We start from the raw sequence: 18,048 nt of genomic DNA on the forward strand, positions 1-18,048 counted from the left end.
AAGCACTCAGGAAGATTTTACTTACGTGCTGAAAATCAAGTTTAACAATCAACAGAGCTGCTTTTCTGGTTATTTCATGTTAAAGGCAAAAAATTGAAGCATACCATCAAGGTATGTGTGTGTGTGTGTGTGTGTGTGTGTGTATATATATATATATATTTTTTTTTTTTTGGGGGGGGAGAAACTGTTTATTTAAAATGCTTTATAACACGTATGATCGTCATACAACATATGGTAAGACCGTGCACTTTAATTCATCAGAGAATGTTTACATGTAGGTGATGCTTTTTTGGTTAGCAACTGAGTTTAAACACATACAGTGGGTATGGAAAGTATTCAGACGCCCTTAAATGTCACTCTGTTATATTGCAGTCATTTGCTAAAAACATTTAAGTTTATTTTTTCCTCATTAATGTACATACAGCACCCCATATTGACAGAAAATAATGGAATTGTTGAAATTTTTGCAGATTTATTAAAAAAGAAAACCTGAAATATCACACACCCTTAAGTATTCAGACACTCATATTTAACTCGGGTGCTCTTCATTTCTTCTGATCATCCTTGAGATGGTTCTACACCTTCATTGGAGTCCAGCAGTGTTTGATTATACTGATTGGACTTGATTGGGAAAGCCACAAATCTGTCTATATAGGACCTTAAAGCTGACAGTGCATGTCAGAGCAAATGAGAATCATGAGGTCCAAGGAACTGCCTGAAGAGCTCAGAGAGACAATTGTGGCAAGGCACAGATCTGGCCAAGGTTACAAAAATATTTCTGCTGCACTTAAGGTTCCTTAGAGCAAAATGGCCTCCATAATCCTTAAATGGAAGACGTTTGGGACGACCAGAACCCTTCCTAGAGCTGGCCGTCTGGCCAAACTGAGCAATCAGGGGATAAGAGCTTTGGTGAGAGAGGTAAAGAAGAACCCAAAGATCACTGTGGCTGAGCTCCAGAGATGCAGTCGGTAGATGGGAGAACATTTTCTAAAGTCAACCATTACTGCAGCCCTCCACCAGTCAGGGTTTTATGGCAGAGTGGCCCGACGGAAGCATCTCCTCCGTGCAAGACACATGAAAGCCCGCATGGAGTTTGCTTAAAAAACACCTGAAGGACTCCAAGATGTTGAGAAATAAGATTCTCTGGTCTGATGAGCCCAAGATAGAACATTTTGGCCTTCATTATAAGCGGCATGTGTGGACAAAACCAGGCACTGCTCATCACCTATCCAATACAGTCCCAACAGTAAAGCATGGTGGTGGCAGGCCAGGACGACTGGTTGCAATCGAAGGAAAGGCGAATGCGGCCAAGTACAGGGATATCCTGGACGAAAACCTTCTCCAGAGTACTCAGGACCTCAGACTGGGCCGAAGGTTCACCTACTAACAAGACAATGACCCTAAGCACACAAGGAGTGGCTTGAGAACAACTCAGTGACTGTTCTTGAGTGGCCCAGCCAGAGCCCTGACTTAAACCCAATTGAGCATCTCTGAAGAGACCTGAAAATGGCTGTCCACCAACGTTCCGAATCCAACCTGACAGAACTGGAGAGGATCTGCAAGGAGGAATGGCAGAGGATCCCCAAATCCAGGTGTGATCCTTCCCAAAAAGACTCATGGCTGTATTAGCTCAAAAGGGTGCTTCTACTAAATACTGAGCAAAGGGTATGAATACTGTGTGATGTTTCAGTTTTTCTTTTTTAATAAATCTGCAAAAATTTCAACAATTCCGTTCTTTTCGGTCAATATGGGTGCTGTGTGTACATTAATGAGGGGAAAAAAATAACAAATGATTTTAGCAAATGGCTGCAATATAACAAAGACTGAACATTTTAAGGGGGTCTGAATACTTTCCGTACCCACTGTATGTCTCCCTTGACTAATTGAGGCATGGTGTAAATTTGTCATTTTCATTCATTTTCTTGCACATCAGAATCAAGGCAACCTGCTCACTTCCATATTTTATTAACCGCAGTTTTGTCCTTGATGGTCCAGTTTTCATTTCTATGGCGATGAGAGGAAGCGAGCTGTTGCGCTTCTGTTTGCACAAGACAACTTTTGTTGTCAAAATAGAGTCAACTCTCGCTTCCAACGCCCGTCAGTTCACCTGCAGCCGCCACGAGACTAAAATGACGAGTGCTTGTAGAAAAAAAATAATTATAAAAATAAAGTTTAGAAAATACAGGTTTCACAAAAATAAATGACATTAAAAATGTTTTTTTTTTAATTTGTTTTTATTTTGTTGGGCAAAATACCAACAAATGCCAAACAGAGGTGAACTCCTTCACCTGTTTCCAATTAAGCTGTTCACCAATGGAATGTTCCAAACAGGTAATTTTTTAGGATTCCTCCACTTTCCCAGTCTTTTGTTGCCTCTGTCCCATCTTTTTTGGAACATTTTGCAGGCATCAAACTCAGAATTGAGACAATATTGGCAAACAAAAAAAAAAAGCAAAAAAAAACAAAACAAAAAAAAAAAACACTGTTCATCAGTTTGAACATTCTTGTCTTTGTAGTGTATTTTTTTTTAGTATGCAATTGAATATAGGATGAAAAGGATTTGCAAAACATTGTATTCTGTTTTTATGTAAGTTTTAAACAACGCCCCAACGTCAATGGAATTGGGGTTCGTAAAACGAGAGCAGGGCAATCACATCATCCTCATGCGCTTACACAATACGCAACATTTTATCCAGACTGCAAAGAGCATGCAACTTTCTGAAGGCTTGTGATTAATCACACGTTACATCCCCGAGTCACAAAGCGCCTCTCTCAGAGGAAGTGCATGTGCCACAATAAGGTCAGCGGTGGAGGAATTTCTGTGTGTGTGTGTGTGTGTGTGTGTGTGTGTATGTGTGTGTGTGTGTGAGCGAGTGTCACCTTGACCGCAAAGCTGCATTTCCCACTACGGACCGCCTCCTCATCAGTCTGCCACTGGTGAGGCCGGCTGGACTCAGGCACGTAGATGTCCTTCTTCCGCCGGAAGCTCTGCCGTAGCTTGTTCATCGCGGAGCTCCCTGCAGGAGGTCAGAGCGGGCGCAACGTCAGTGGGGGCGCGACACAAACAGCAGTGATGTAAATAGTATAGTTAGCAAAGAAATGAGTATGTTCTGTTTGTTTGTGCGAGTGTTAGGCGAATAATTATTTGTCAGGACAATTTTTATTTTGAAAAAGGTTTTTGCAGCTTCCGTAGTTAAAAGCGCATCCCTGCTTGCCTAAGAACAGAGTGGCGCTAATTTAAAAAAAGAATAGTATGGTTTGCAGACTTTGCAAATCTTGTTTCGTATTAGCAAAAATAAAGCAAATCCCAGGGAGGACCAAACCAAAAAAAAAAAAAACAATCATTGTGAAGTTGAGAGCCAACGGAAAATCCAATCAGAGCCACTACAAATTATGTCCGTGTGTGAGAAGCTAAACAAACAACAAAAAACATGCTTACAAAAAGTATCCATACTTTGACGGCATTTCTCCAAAAACAACACTATTTTTTTTTTTTTATTTTTTTTTACATGTTTTTGTCCAGTTTTGACACAATGTCACGGGACAGCGATGTGACACACATTTACTACTCTTGGATCAATAGATATTGAGCTGCCAAATAAAACTTTAGACTCACTGAATGAGTGTGTGGCATGATCAATAATAGCTTTACACAGTTAATGATGAAACGTGAGGATTCATGGGTGACTTGAGTGTTACCTCATTTAGTATAGAACTGGGATTCACAACTGGTGGGTCAGGACCCAAAAGTGGACCCATTTTGGGTGGGTCGCGGACAGCTCGTCAAAAAATTACGTATTTGTATTCAGATGTTTTCGGTACAGTACAGAGGTGTACCAAGTTCCCACACGGAACATAGTAGTAAAGCAACAAGAAATGTTTACTCTGTAAACAAATACAGTGCAGCTCAACCTCTGGCTGGCGGACATCTTCTGTCTATATGCATTTTGTGGTAAATCAAACTAATTTGAAACAATTTCATTGGAAAATACATCTTCTGCTTTATAATATAAATAATTTTTTTAAATACATTTATAAACTTTAATACAATAAATCGAGTCATACTGAATATTGACATTAGGAAAAATATCACGATATCCAATTTAGGACATATCACCCAGCACTAGGTACTTCGCGCAAAAACTTTGAGAACCACTGCTCTACATGATTCTCTTCTCGACTTTGCAGGGAGAGTAGTAGGCACCAAAGAGACCCAATTAAAAATCCGCTGATCCAAATGAGAAGTGAGAGGTGCGGCCATCTTTGAAGGACCGGCTCATGTCTGGATCGGCGACTCGTAACCGGGGGAGCAGAAGTCACTGAGCCGTAGCATTCCGGCGTCTTCTAGCCGCTAACGTTTTGAGCGGTTAGGGATCTGAGGGAATTAAGAGATCTTTTAATCCAAGGGAGTTGAGTGTCTGCGCGCACACACGCACACACACACACACACACACACACACCTAGTAGTAACTACACACACCCAACGAGCCTCTTTGTATAATGAAACCCATTCTGCGAGGCGGGCTGGTCTTTTGAGGTGAGACACTCGCTCTTATCTGCCCTGGCCAGATCGGAGCTCTGCACAATGGAGTATTCGGCCCTGACACACAAACACATCAAACATCTCACTTGGAGGAGGGGGTGGGAGAACCAAAGGTAGACTGTGGAATCACAGGATATCTCAAGACATTTTGGAGCTTTTTGAGAAAAAGGCGACTTTTATCTTCCCATTCCATTCTTGGTGCTACAATGTCTAGCCACCAAACATTGTGTTTGGTATCCTGACACAGGGAACCCGAAATGTGGTACTCTTCACTCCTTTTGACCAAGCACATGCTAATAGCTATATAGCATAGTAAACAGAAACAAACGGTACTATTGGGTGGAAACAGGACTGGACAAGCAACATTAAAACAACAACAAAATGAATTTTGATACAATTTTTATTTAACTTTTATGAGCAATACATTTTAATTGAATCATTATTTATGGAAGTTTTTTATTTTCTTATAGGGTGCAAGGATGAAAACAGGCTACCTTTGATAAAAAGCACACAGCAGCTAGCTGGCTAGCCACTAGCAGGATACACTGCTTGGTCTCGTCAGCCTAAAAAAAACAACATGTTTTTATATGTATTTTTCCTGACAATCATGGTTGATTACCATATGTTGAGGTCCTGAAAAACAGGATTCTGCATTTAAGGTACACACACTTGTACTCGTCATCACGTTCTGCAAACTCGTGGAGGATCAATTCCCACAACATCCCCAAAGTAAAATTTTGGTTCTCGAAAAAGCATTCGCCATTTCTGTTGGTTTCTTGACGTAATTCTGTTTTTTTTTCCCAGGACCTATAGAAAACATTAAAAAATAGTAATAAAATGACTCTTAACAGTTTTGCACCAGAAACGTAAATCTGTTAACAGTCACCAGATATGTATAGGTATATACGACACGCCCCTTTTGAGCTGTGTGCCTACAGCGACGCTAAGATGGTGGGAGTGAAAATCGGCAGTGCATTCCAGTGTGTGGAGAGCAAGAAAACCAAAAGACTGAGGATGTACACTTATTTGGATATATGAAGAAGAAAGCAGTAATTAGCATTCTTACAGGTTGTGAAGCTGCAACATTTACGCAAATGACATACATGCCAGCGTCTTCGCATGCGGCGGCACAAGCACGTTACAGTCCAGTGTTTGCAAACAAGACGTTCACGTTGCCTCGCACCTCCCTCGTTTATTTAGGTCACATCATATTAGACCTCTGTGTAGTGTCGCCGCCAACATGCAGAGCCTGTTTGTACACGGTCCTGGTTATATTTACTACACAGCGACACTTCCCTTGTGGCGTCGTAGTGATTATAAGTACATTTGCTAGTTACAGGATGACGGTGCGCTCTTCCTTCCTGTTCGAAGACGAAGATGCGCAGCGAGACAAAAAACAGATTTAGCCGCGGGGGTGAAAATTGGGGCTTGGCAGGTGGATCGGAATGAATCATGTGAGGCGCTTTGGCCGTCGGCCACGCAGCGAGAGGACCTGTTCAGTCACACCTGTGAAAAAAGGAAGCAAGTCAGGGAGAGAAGCATGAAGCGTGATAAAAGGTTTTGGTTCAGGCTTATTTTTCCAATGTGCCGTGGCCTTTTGTTTACACCAACAAAGTCAAACTCAAAGCCGGTGGGGGCAGATCCGGCCGCCAGCTCGTTTTATATGGTCCACTGAAGCAAATAAAGCGCATCTACTTCATGTATTTTGCGAAATGGAGTTGTTCTTTGTTTGACACCCCTAGTTCATCTGCAAATGTTTTTTGCTCTTAAAAGCTTTTTGCACCAAAAAAAGCATCAGGGAGCTGCAAAAACAGTTTGGCGTTGGAAGAATTCTGAATTACCGCTGAAAGCCCAAATAAATGGATCCCTGTACTTCCTTGTTCTTGGCCAAGCCACGAAATTACGGCTGGGCAAATACCAATACTAGGTATCGGGCAGAAACCGCTCTTAGTTCAAGGTATCGGGTACATGTGACGGGTGCCAATACCAGCCACTGATAATTAAGGCCAAAAATTCTGCCATTGAGTAAGTCCTCCTCGCCAGTAGTTGGTGCTACACTGCGGCGATTTAAAAGATTGGCGAATCTCCAACTGTGTAAGAAAGAAAGAAAGGTCTCGGGTTCACAATTACCAGTCATTGTGCAAATTGAAAATGTATGTATCAAAAGTACCAGTGGTCTCGGTACTTAGTATCAGTATCGGCGATTACTCAAGAGTTAATACTAGACCCACATTAGCTATTGTAAAGCAAAGCGGCGCAATTTATATTGCGCATTTCATACACAAGGTAACGCAATGTGCTTTAGATGATTAAAAGCATTTAAAAACAAAGGGAAAAAACAGCTTATAAACATTTAAAACTATGAGGAATAAAAATAAAAGTACAATTAATTCATTTCGGCGAAAAGGTTTGACAACGTAGCGTCGTCCATCTGTGTAGGACAGTGTTTCCCCAACTTTTTTGACCCAGAGCACGCATTTTAGATTAGAAAGATTTCCTGGCACCACATCAAACAAAAATGCCACAAAGGGATATATACAGAAATAACGATGATCCTGTCATAATTTAATCACAAATTGGTTTAGTGTGAAATCTGGGACAATTTAGTTGAACACAAAGCCGATTCACTCGCAGGATGTTGACTTATTCTCGTGTATGAATGGCAACGGGTGCATACACAGGTTTATTTTACCTTCAGCATTTTAATGGAAGAACATTTAGTTGTTCTGCTTTCCACTATACAGTAAATTGCTGGCATATACATGGACAGATGAACAAAGATAAATTGGTAATTAAAGTAACATTCAGACATTTTCACTGAAATTGGATCATTTCCCGCGGCAGCACTGATGGATCTCTGCGGGCGACGCGCTGCGGCACATCTGCCACCACCGTGCTCCTCGGCCGACCCCATGGGCTCCGGAGGCTACATGGTTGATTCTGCCAGTAGCATATGCTTGCCTCAAAGATTAAGCCATGCAAGTCTAAGTACACACAGGCCTGTACGGTGAAACTGCGAATAGCTTGCTAAAAAAAAAAGTGGTTCCTTTGCTCGCTCTGCCGTTATGCTTTATTAAAATATACATAAATAAATAAAAAGAACCTGGCCCTCACGTTAAAACACTGTCCCGAGTAAAGAAAAGTGATGGTGTCATAATCTGTCATTTCAGTTGTCCTGCCAGTTTTTATTTTAGAACTAAATGCATTGCAGGCTACATTTACAGTACTGAGAGTGAAATATGTGGCAAGGAAGAAAAACCATGCAGTTTACAGTTTCAGTGACGACAATGAAATTGTTACTCTAAGAAGGGTTTTATCTGGGTGAAACTTTTGTGGTTTTGAACAACATTTGTTGCAGTTCTGAGGGTTGACAAAGGGCATCTACAAATATAAACAAATGTACAAGACATAATAGAAGAGTTTAACAAAATAATAAAAACAAAGAAACAGCAGGATTTTTCCCTGTGTTCTACAGAAATAAGCAGGGGGGTGGGGATGACATTTCTGATTCTAGATGTAACACAATTTGAATAATCTCTCCAGGAATGGAAGTCTGATTAATCCTTGCATAACGATGGCAGGGATGAGCGCAGCGGTTGTCTAACAGGCAACGACCTGGATCGAGACCGCGCAGGCTACCGTTGCTGCTTTATTTTTTCACACCCAATAAATGACACGCGGCAACACACAATCCATTTATTGACAGACATCAATCTTCTTGACATCCAGTGTTGTTGTGTCTTTATTAGCTCTATATTCTGCATGGCGTGCATGAGCTAATTACAATTTCACGCTGTGACACTCAAAGCAGGGCGAGTGGGTATTTGGACCACCGCTGTGCTGTTACTCACCCTGACAAAAATCCGGAGTCTGGACACGCGTTAAAAAGTCTTTGAACAGCACTGTAAATGCTCGCCATATTAAACCTTACATACAGTGTTTTTTGTCATTTGCTAGCAATAAAAATGCCCTAAATGTTATTGTTACACGATGATTTTTTTATGACATTTCCTAAAGGCACCCAAAATACACATATTGAAATATTTAAACATTTCATTCTTTTACGCAGGCGCTATAACGTTAGTGTACACTGAGGATGTCAAATTTGTCTACTAAAATGAATTTTAGGTGTACAATTGGTGTGTGTTAAAGCAAGGTAAATGGAATGGGAATCTTCAAACTGCACATGGGACAGTGGTAACAGTGTTCAAAAGGGAGCTTGAAACAGTCCCACAAACTGTCTTTGTTTCAAACACATTTGCACAGGTTCCCGCAGAATTTACCGCGACTCCCTGGAGAGCCAGCTAGTCTCCAGGAGACGTCTCCGGCGCCAATTAGTCCCTAGGGCAAAGAGATAGGCCCTGAAGGAACATAAGTCATACAGCGTTCAGAGAGTGCCTTGACACAGGCGTGAAAACTGCAAAAACAAGTATTTGCACTGTAGAAAATAAAAATGCACTTTCCCTTTTCTCTGAAAAACTAAGGATTAGTCATCCATTTATTAATGCCAGTCAGACTGTTAAAATACTTTATTTTGAAAAAATCTGAAGTTCATAATTGGAGCTAGACAATTATTATGCGGATACTCTTAGCCCAAGAATATACTGTGTGCGCATGGAAAACGAACCATATGTAAGGCGTAAGAGCGGGTTCGCAGGACAGAATGTGGTGAAGAGTCGGGATAAAGTGGGTGTTGGTAGTGGGAGGAAGGAAGCGGTGCAAGCTACTGTTTGGAAGCTTCCCCAGCCACCCCCTGAACCCTTCAACCTGGTTGCGTGGTCCACAGGGAGATAAGGTCAAACCTCCCCCCTCTGCTTCCTGAACAGGACATGACAGACTGGGGTAACGGCTGACACAAGCCCCTTTTACATGGTCTGGAAAAAAAACAGTATTTTCCCACCATCTTATTCAAGGCACTGATCTGTATAAAGGGAATGGGGAGGACTGAGTCAAGTAAGTAATTTGTCCACCTTGTCCAAAAATTAACAGCTAATTGACGCAACCTTGGCCTAAAAATGTTTCTAATTGTCTATGTTACTAGTTTAAACCCTAAATATACCCAAAGCTATGATCCCAAAACACTTTAATATCATTTCAAACACATCTTACAACATGACATGTATGCCATTCAACCCGTAAAATACCAATTACCGTATTTTTCGGACTATAAATCGCAGTTTTTTGTCCATAGTTTGGCCGGGGGTGCGATTTATACTCCGGAGTGACTTATATGTGAAATTATTATATAATTTCACGTTATTTTCACACTGACAACCGCAAGAGGACGCACTAGGCCTGACGAAAGCGACGTAGAAGAGGAAGCGGCGCATTGTCTACCTCCGGAGTTGGCGGAGTTGTTTAGAAGTGACACCGAGGATAAAGATTTCATTGGATTTAGTGATTTGGAGTGACACGGAGGTTTAAGTTAACTTGTTAGCATGTTCTTTATGCTAAACACATATACGCAAATGACTATGCTGTTCAACCCCTACTGTCTATACCAGAGGTGTCACACTCATTTTGGTTCAGGGTCCACATAAAGCCTAATTTGATGTCAAATGGGAAGGACCACGAAACTCTTACCATATCTGCTATAATATTAAATAATGTTTTCCCTTTGTTTGAATGCAAAATAAATAAAATACATTTTTAAAAGTCATTATATGTGTGAAGATTTTCCTAATCGTTTTACAAAAATCTCAGATTTCTTCAATATTTTGCTTCAGTTTTTCATCTACAATGTGTGCATAATAACTGATCACAGGAATTGTATTATAAGGCAAAAAAATGTAAAGTTACAGGTATTTGGAACTGTAATATAGAATATTATACTTTGAAATTGAATCAACATATGAAGACCTGGGAATTGTTACCATTCCATTTTTTACAGGAGCATAATAATTCTCAAAATTATCCTTCGTCTCCACCACCATAATGTCTTTTGTCATTTTTCATTTCAAAATTCATCCTGCGGGCCGGATTGTACCAGCTAGCGGACCAGTTTTGGCTCACGGGCCATACGTTTGACACCACTGGTCTCTACAATCGTGGAATGGAGGACAGTTCAACTGGCAATTTACCTCTTTCAGAGGTGATCTGAGGTATAACAGATTGATCGGAGAGATCGTAACAGAGGCGGGACGCAGACTGTGCGTAAGTGTATTCGGCAATGTCGGGAGCGGGGTGTGAAGTTTAACACCAGACACTCACATCTCCCGCCCGGTTGTGTTTTCAAGCTATTGTTGTCATTATACCAGATGCTGTCGCACAGCTTATATGATTGTGGGATGCCGTGTAGCTGCCAGTTGCGGCCATCTCCTGCGTTTGATGGGTTTTGTGTTAAATGGGAGACTGATTGACAGGGTTTTCTGTTTGGGTAGCAATTTTGCAGGATCACACTGATTACAATTCTGGGGAAAAAAGTTGAGCGTCTAGAGTCCAGACGGTCAGTGTGTGTAACAGCTGAGGTTTAATTTAAATGCCGAGGGCGTTTGTGGGTGTGGCCAATGACCATCATCATCATCATCATCCCCGGCTGAGATGCACAGACTCAATCAATGCTTCTAGCCTTATTTTCAAAGCCAGATGGGGATTCAAGGCCACGTCCCCAAGACTTATGTATGGCCATGTCTCCTCACAGTGGGACGTGGCCGGAACACCTAGCCAGGGAGGCGTCCGAGAGGCATCCTAATCAGATGCCCGAGCCACTTCATCTGGCTCCTCTCAATGTGGAGGAGCAGCGGCTCGACTCTGAGCCCCTCCCAGATGACCGAGCTTCTCACCCTATCTCTAAGGGAGAGCCCGGATACCCTGCGGAGGAAACTCATTTCGGCCGCTTGATCTTGTTCTTTCGGTCACGACCCACAACTCGTGACTTCGAGAGAAGCAACACACCAGCTATGCTCCATTAGCATAGCACTGACCCCAAGGAAGTGGAGTCACAGTTACATATCGACCACGCCGGTGCGGCAAAGTGCGGTTAATACGTGATCTATTAAACCCACACAAGCCCGAGCACATTTTATCTCCCGGAGCGTACACTGATGCGAGACAACCCAGGTTAGCTCGCTCGCTTCCACGGGGCTATAAACCGGCTAAGTAACAACTCATCAGTGCACCTCTGATATCTGACGCGTTCTGTACATGAATCGGTAAGCAGGAGCGAGACCAGATGTAATCTTAGTTGGGGACTTTGGTTCCAGTTCCATGTGACAACACAACAAGCACAAAAGAAGTAGTGTGCTCCATTTTGTCTCAATTGCTTCAAGGTTAAATTAGTGAACTTTTTTCTTTTCTCACACGCAAACCACGCTCACATAATTGCTTGAAGGCCCTATAAAGTGAATTCTGCAATTTGTTTCTAAAAAAAAAAAAAATATATATATATATATATATATACACATTATACGTTTGACGATAAATGCTGTAAACGTAAAAGACAAACTTATGTAGCACTCAAATAGCGAACTGTTTTTCACCATTTCAGTTTTCCTGATTTCCTGATTTTTCTTGGGGCGTGTGGAAAACGGCACCGAGCAGTGACGCATTCTGGCATGAGTGCCCCCTGAGAACTAGAGGGCCTTCGTTGATATCAGTGATTATCCAATGTAATTGCGAGTTACTTATTATTACTTGGCCCAAGCTTGTTAGCTCGCGAACTAGCTGGTGGCCACTCATTGTGGCGTGGAAAGGCCCAATGGGATATATTGCAACCACTAGATGATTTAAGCAGATATATTTTCAAGGCTCATACATGTAGGGATGTGTAGGCATGAGGAAGATGCTAGAGGAAGCAGTATCCATTTTTCAGGTATTTGATTGACAGATGACAGTTGAGCAGGACACATGGTTTCATTGCGTTCAACTTTTATTTTTCACGATTTCTAAGCTTCATTTTACATACACCAATTTTTTTTAACCACTCAAATTTCGCAAGGTTGTTAACAACACTCTTCTCGATGGTGTGTCCAATTTAGAAGTCTAATTTTCATATTTTGTTACATTACTTTTAGTTCTTGATACTTGTGGGTCCTGGAAGTAAAATGTTTCAATGAGACATGTTCAGGGTGTTGTTTTTTTGGCGCCTTCAAATAATCCTGCAACTAAATTAAACTAAACTCAACGTAATTACAGTTGCAACAATTAATCGATAAATCTCCATCTAATCGATTATTAAATTAATCAACAACTATTTGGACAATTGATTAATCGTTTAGAGCCATTGTTTAACTTAAAATTGTCAAAATCTTTGGAATTTCAGCCTCTCAACAGTAAATATTCTCAGATTTATGTCCTCCATGAAAGCATGTTTGCGTTTAATCAAAATAAGACATTTGCAAACATCTGCTTTTATTTGGAAAATAATTATCAACATTTTTGCCAACGTTTTACAGACCACCAGTGACTGAATCTTAATCAATTTATGTTTATGCGTTTTCTGCACTGTCAATTTGAAATAATGTCCTGCTTTTATATAAAGCGCTGGAAATTTTACAACATTTTTGCATTCATCGATAAGAAAAAAAAAAAGAGAGAGAGAGAGATTAATCTATTTTCGAAATAATCATTAGTTGTAATATTACCAGCAGCCCAAGCACACAGTGGTCCTCCAGAAGGTCCTATATTTAGGGCTTCCTATAGTAGAAATGTGCAGGATGCACAGTAGATGAAACAAATTCCTGTGTTTGCTGGATTCTCTTTAAAAGGTAATGGCTGATAACTGCTCTTCTGTCTCAGCTCTGATACGGCAATTTTTGTGGGATCTCTTTGCAGAAGAGGCTATGGAGAGAGCGTCAAAGGCAGACATGACGGGGCGGAAAACGAGGACTGTGTGTGTGTGTGCGCGTGTGTAGCAATATCTGTCTCAGCAGCAGGAGTGAGGAGAGGATGGTAGAACAGGAAATTCACGCTGAGCGAACAGACTTGCAATCTTGCACCATCCCCCTGACCTGGCCAATACCCATGAATACACACATATTTGACTATTACCACACTTCTCTCTTGGGTGTGAAGTTTGTGAACTAAACAAAATAAAACATCAAGATGATTGCATCTAAAACCGCATAAATTGGAGGGGCGGGGTAGTACAGAGTGCAGCTGTTGTGCCGTTTACGTATGTCAGGAATGCTGTTCACGTACTTGAGCTCTGCTCTCATCCCACCAGGGCTATTTGTCAAGAGGTGGACATCTGCAGAATTTAAATACTCCAGCAGATTTACGCCAGGCTGCCAGCCCTACCTGGCCGAGCAACGTTAGCGAGGCTTTTATTATAAAAGGTGACCTCAAACATAAAGCGTACATGGAATATTTCTCTAAGCAGCGCTCTCAGAGTATGTACCTCCCTTTCAGAATCAACTAACTACAACCCCAAATCCAATGATGTTGGGACGTTGTGTTAAACATAAAAACAGAATACAATAATTGAAAATCATGTTCAACCTATATTTAATTGAATACACTACAAAGACAAGATATTTAATGTTCAAACTGATAAACTTTATTGTTTTTATCAAATAATAATTCACTTAGAATTTTATGGCTGCAACATGTTCCAAAAAAGCTGGGACAGGTGGCAAAAAAGACTGAGAAAGTTGAGGAATGCTCTTCAAACACGTGTTTGGAACATCCCACAGGTGAACAGGCTCATTGGGAACAGGTGGGTGCCATGATTGGGTAGAAAAGGAGCTTCCCTGAATTGCTCAGTCATTCACAAGCAAAGGTCGGGCGAGGTTCACCTCTTTGTGAACAAGTGCGTGAGAAAATAGTCGAACAGTTTAAGGACAATGTTCTTAAACGTGCAATTGCAAGGAAATTAAGGATTTCATCATCTACTGTCCATAATATCATCAAAAGGTTCAGAGAATCTGGAGAAATCACTGCGTAAGAGGCAAGGCCGAAAACAAACATTGAATGCCCGTGACCTTCGATCCCTCAGGCGGCACTGCATCAAAAAAACGACATCAATGTGTAAAGGATATCACCACATGGGCTCAGGAACACTTCAGAAAACCAATGTCAGTAAATACAGTTCAGCGCTACATCCGTAAGTGCAACTTGAAACTCTACTATGCAAAGCAAAAGCCATTTGTCAACAACACCCAGAAACGCCGCCGGCTTCTATGGGCTCGATAGACTGATGCAAAGTGTAAAAGTGATCTGTGCTCCGACGAGTCCACATTTCAAATTGTTTTTTGAAATTGTGGACATCGTGTCCTCCGGGCCAAAGAGGAAAAGAACCATCCGGACTGTTATGGACGCAAGGTTCAAAAGCCAGCATCTGTGATTGTATGGGGCTGTGTTGGTGCCAATGGCATGGGTAACTTACACATCTGTGAAGGCACTATTAATGCTGAAAGGTACATACAGGTTTCACAACAGCGTGGCTTCGTAATAAAAGAGTGCAGGTACTAGACTGGCCTGCCTGCAGTCCAGACCTGTCTCCCACTGAAAATGTGTGGCGCATTATTAAGCGTAAAATATGACAACGGAGACCCCGGACTGTTAAACAGCTGAAGCTGTACATCAAGCAAGAATGGGAAAGAATTCCACCTACAAAGCTTCAACAATTAGTGTACTCACTTCCCAAACGTTTATTGAATGTTGTTAAAAGGTGATGTAACACAGTGGTAAATATGACCCTGTCCCAGCTTTTTTGGAACGTGCTGCAGCCATAAAATTCTAAGTTAATAATAATTTGCTAAAAACAATAACGTTTATCAGTTTGAACATTAAATATCTTGTCTTTGTTATGTATTCAATTAAATATATGTCGAACATGATTTGCAAATCCTTGTATTTTGTTTTTATTTATGTTTAACACAATGTCCCAACTTCATTGGAATTGGGGTTGTACAATCAATCTCATTTATTGCAAGGAATCCAGGCAAACGCGAGGAATGTGACTCAGTGTGCCAGTTCAAGGGGATGAAAAATATAGCCAATAATGAAAATCAAAACAAAGAGTTATGAAAAAAGGACTTATAATGAACCCTGCGAAGACAGCAAATTTGCCGCATCTGTGTGCGCATTCACACAGCGACGCAGCATTTCCGGATCGGGTAACTCATTTCCACCGCAGGAACTTAATCATGGAGCCAGGAACTGTACTGCGTGAAACATTACGTTTCTACAAAGTTTTGTTCTATATATATGGGACAAGAGAAGACCCTGCTTGAACATATCAGTACTGGGTATCTGTGCCGATATTGGTACTTGTAAAAAAAATAAAAATAAAAAATAAAATAAAAAAATAAATAAAAATAAAAAATTTAAACAAAAAATTGCCTGATACTGTCTGCACAGATACCGTCCGCGGCCGTGCTTTCGTCCACTCCAAAGAAACTCAATAATTCTGCCTCCAACAAAGAAAACAAAAACACAGCTGTTAAGCAGCTCCACTATCACCTTACAAATGATAGCAATATCAGTGAGGGACTTTCTACGTAACGGCTCTTGTCGACGGACGGACAGTGGCCTCCCTGCGAGGCATCCTAACCACTGTCCTTTTTTGCATTCCAAAAGAATAATACCATCCGTGGTTTTGGGGTGTGCCTCTAACTTGGGGCACGAGTAGTTGAGTTTCTCCACAACAACTAAGGCTAACTAACTAACTATCTAAGTAACTAGCGTGATTTGCATTTCAGGGAGGAGCCGACTTTAGCTTGGGTTGTTAGCAAAAGAAATTATCGCCTCATGTATGTGGGTGTATTTATTTAGTTTATTTTTTTTAATAAGGTCATCTGTCAGACAGCTTTCTTTTTAAGGTTACTATAAGATGAGTTTTAAATGATAAACTGTTTGGGAATCATAGTGTGTAGTATATTTACAGTTTAAATTATTGATATTGGCAATTATAAACATTTTGGGGGTCATTAATTGCTTGCGGTTTTTCACAATTCTCGCCAGGGCTTGTCACTATCCCCTGCGACTCCGCTATAAGTGTCGTGACTAAACCCGCAAAACAGGCTGGTGGACTTCCTGTGTAACTAGCATAACTACAGATTGATAATATGATGGTTTGAACTTTGAAAGCGAACTTAAAATAAATAAAATTTTGTTTTCTCTCAGGCTGTTGTCTTCGGACAGAAGTTAAATACAAAACACAAACAAAGCCTAAACATCAGATATTTTCATCTTTGGTAGCTCTTGAAGACATATTGTGTAAAACAAAAGACAGTGTAGACGTTTAATATTCCTACAGTAGCTTTGTCCCGTTCTCATGCGATAAGACTCCTCCTAAGCTGGAAGGAAGTGCTTTGACCCATTTTAGCGAATACGGAAGTTTATTGCGAATATCCCCTACTGCTGTAGTCTGATAATTTGGACTCTTTGTTGGATTTCCCAACACTTCCAAACTGGATATAACATGGAAGAATTACACTAAAGAGCAAAGCAGTGGAAGACAGCTCTGGTTTCTCTTCCAAGAGGCCAAGAGTCTTCAAACAATTCACGGGTCTGAGGATCGGACAGCTTGGAAAATTACCAAGGCGGCACAATCGGCCAGGACACCTCTGATCCACCACGGCCCGGCACGCCAATTAAGGAGGAATAATGGCCGTCCCTCAGGGGCCGGCGAGGCGCAGGCGCTGTTGGGCACGACGGGTCAGAGACCGGCAGGCACCGGCCCGGTCATCAACATGCCTCGCCAAGCAAAAAGCCGCCGGTGCCCCTTGCTGAAATCCGGCACGAAGGCGGCCAAATGGACAGTGGGCACAGCGGGGCCATTGTTCAGGACTCTCACGGGCCAGACGGGCCTCTTCATTCCTCTGCTGGAATGTAAAGTACCTGCTCGTGAACATCTTCCACATTAACCTTGTTTGTACACGTTGCTTGGAAATTAATCGAGTTTAATGATTCATTTGAGTTCACAGTAAAACCCCGTTTGTTACTCGGAATACATTCCTGACCTACCAGTAATAAGTGATAGAGAGAAGATATAAAAACTTTTCTTTTTTCTTTTATAGCTTAAACCGCTCCGATTTAAACACCTGTGTGAGTGGCCTCATTGTGTTCAATAAACGGCTAAAAAGTGCACCCGCAATTATGGCTCCCCTTTCCCACATGCGAGGGGAATTACAGTAAATGAGATTTTTTTTGTTGCTGTTGTGACTTTCGGCTTGTTCTAACAGGGGTTGCCATTAATTGTTTGGTACAATTTCTAGACTGGTTGCCCCTCCTGAAGCAAACCGCCCATTTCTATCACCCGTTTGCGACCAGCAGCGCCTGGGTATTGGGGCACTGACCGGGGAATTGAACCTGCACTGTACGCATGAGGCAGCACCTTGTACTACTACACTACCAGTGCACTAGTGAGCTTTACAGTAAGTACACCATTTTTTATTAAATTTTTTTTAAAGGATAGCTTAAACATATGGGAAACAGCGACACAAATGATGAACTGCGATAGAGCGGGGAACACTACTTGTCAGAAAGATTTTCTTGTTTTGCTTCCCCCCCCCAATGGATTTTTTTTGTTTAGTGGCTTCCATACTTCAAAGTACACCTTT

General features: G+C 41.4%; 1 protein-coding gene across 6 annotated transcripts in view; it reads right to left on the reverse strand.

Annotated features, from left to right (window-relative positions):
- Positions 1-18,048, reverse strand: part of numb (NUMB endocytic adaptor protein) — a 39,086-nt gene that overhangs the window by 17,317 nt on the left and 3,721 nt on the right. For 5 of the 6 annotated variants that reach the window (XM_061695624.1, XM_061695622.1, XM_061695623.1 and 2 more), the window contains exon 2: positions 2,881-3,017. In XM_061695624.1, the coding sequence (XP_061551608.1) occupies positions 2,881-3,006 (126 nt within the window). In that variant the 5' untranslated portion in view covers positions 3,007-3,017. Of the gene's footprint in view, positions 1-2,880; positions 3,018-13,125; positions 13,601-18,048 lie in introns of those variants that run through there. The other variant, XM_061695621.1, reaches the window with a different exon arrangement.

Source organism: Phycodurus eques, chromosome 14 (assembly GCF_024500275.1).
Source record: "Phycodurus eques isolate BA_2022a chromosome 14, UOR_Pequ_1.1, whole genome shotgun sequence".
In the NCBI taxonomy this organism is placed as follows: domain Eukaryota; kingdom Metazoa; phylum Chordata; class Actinopteri; order Syngnathiformes; family Syngnathidae; genus Phycodurus; species Phycodurus eques.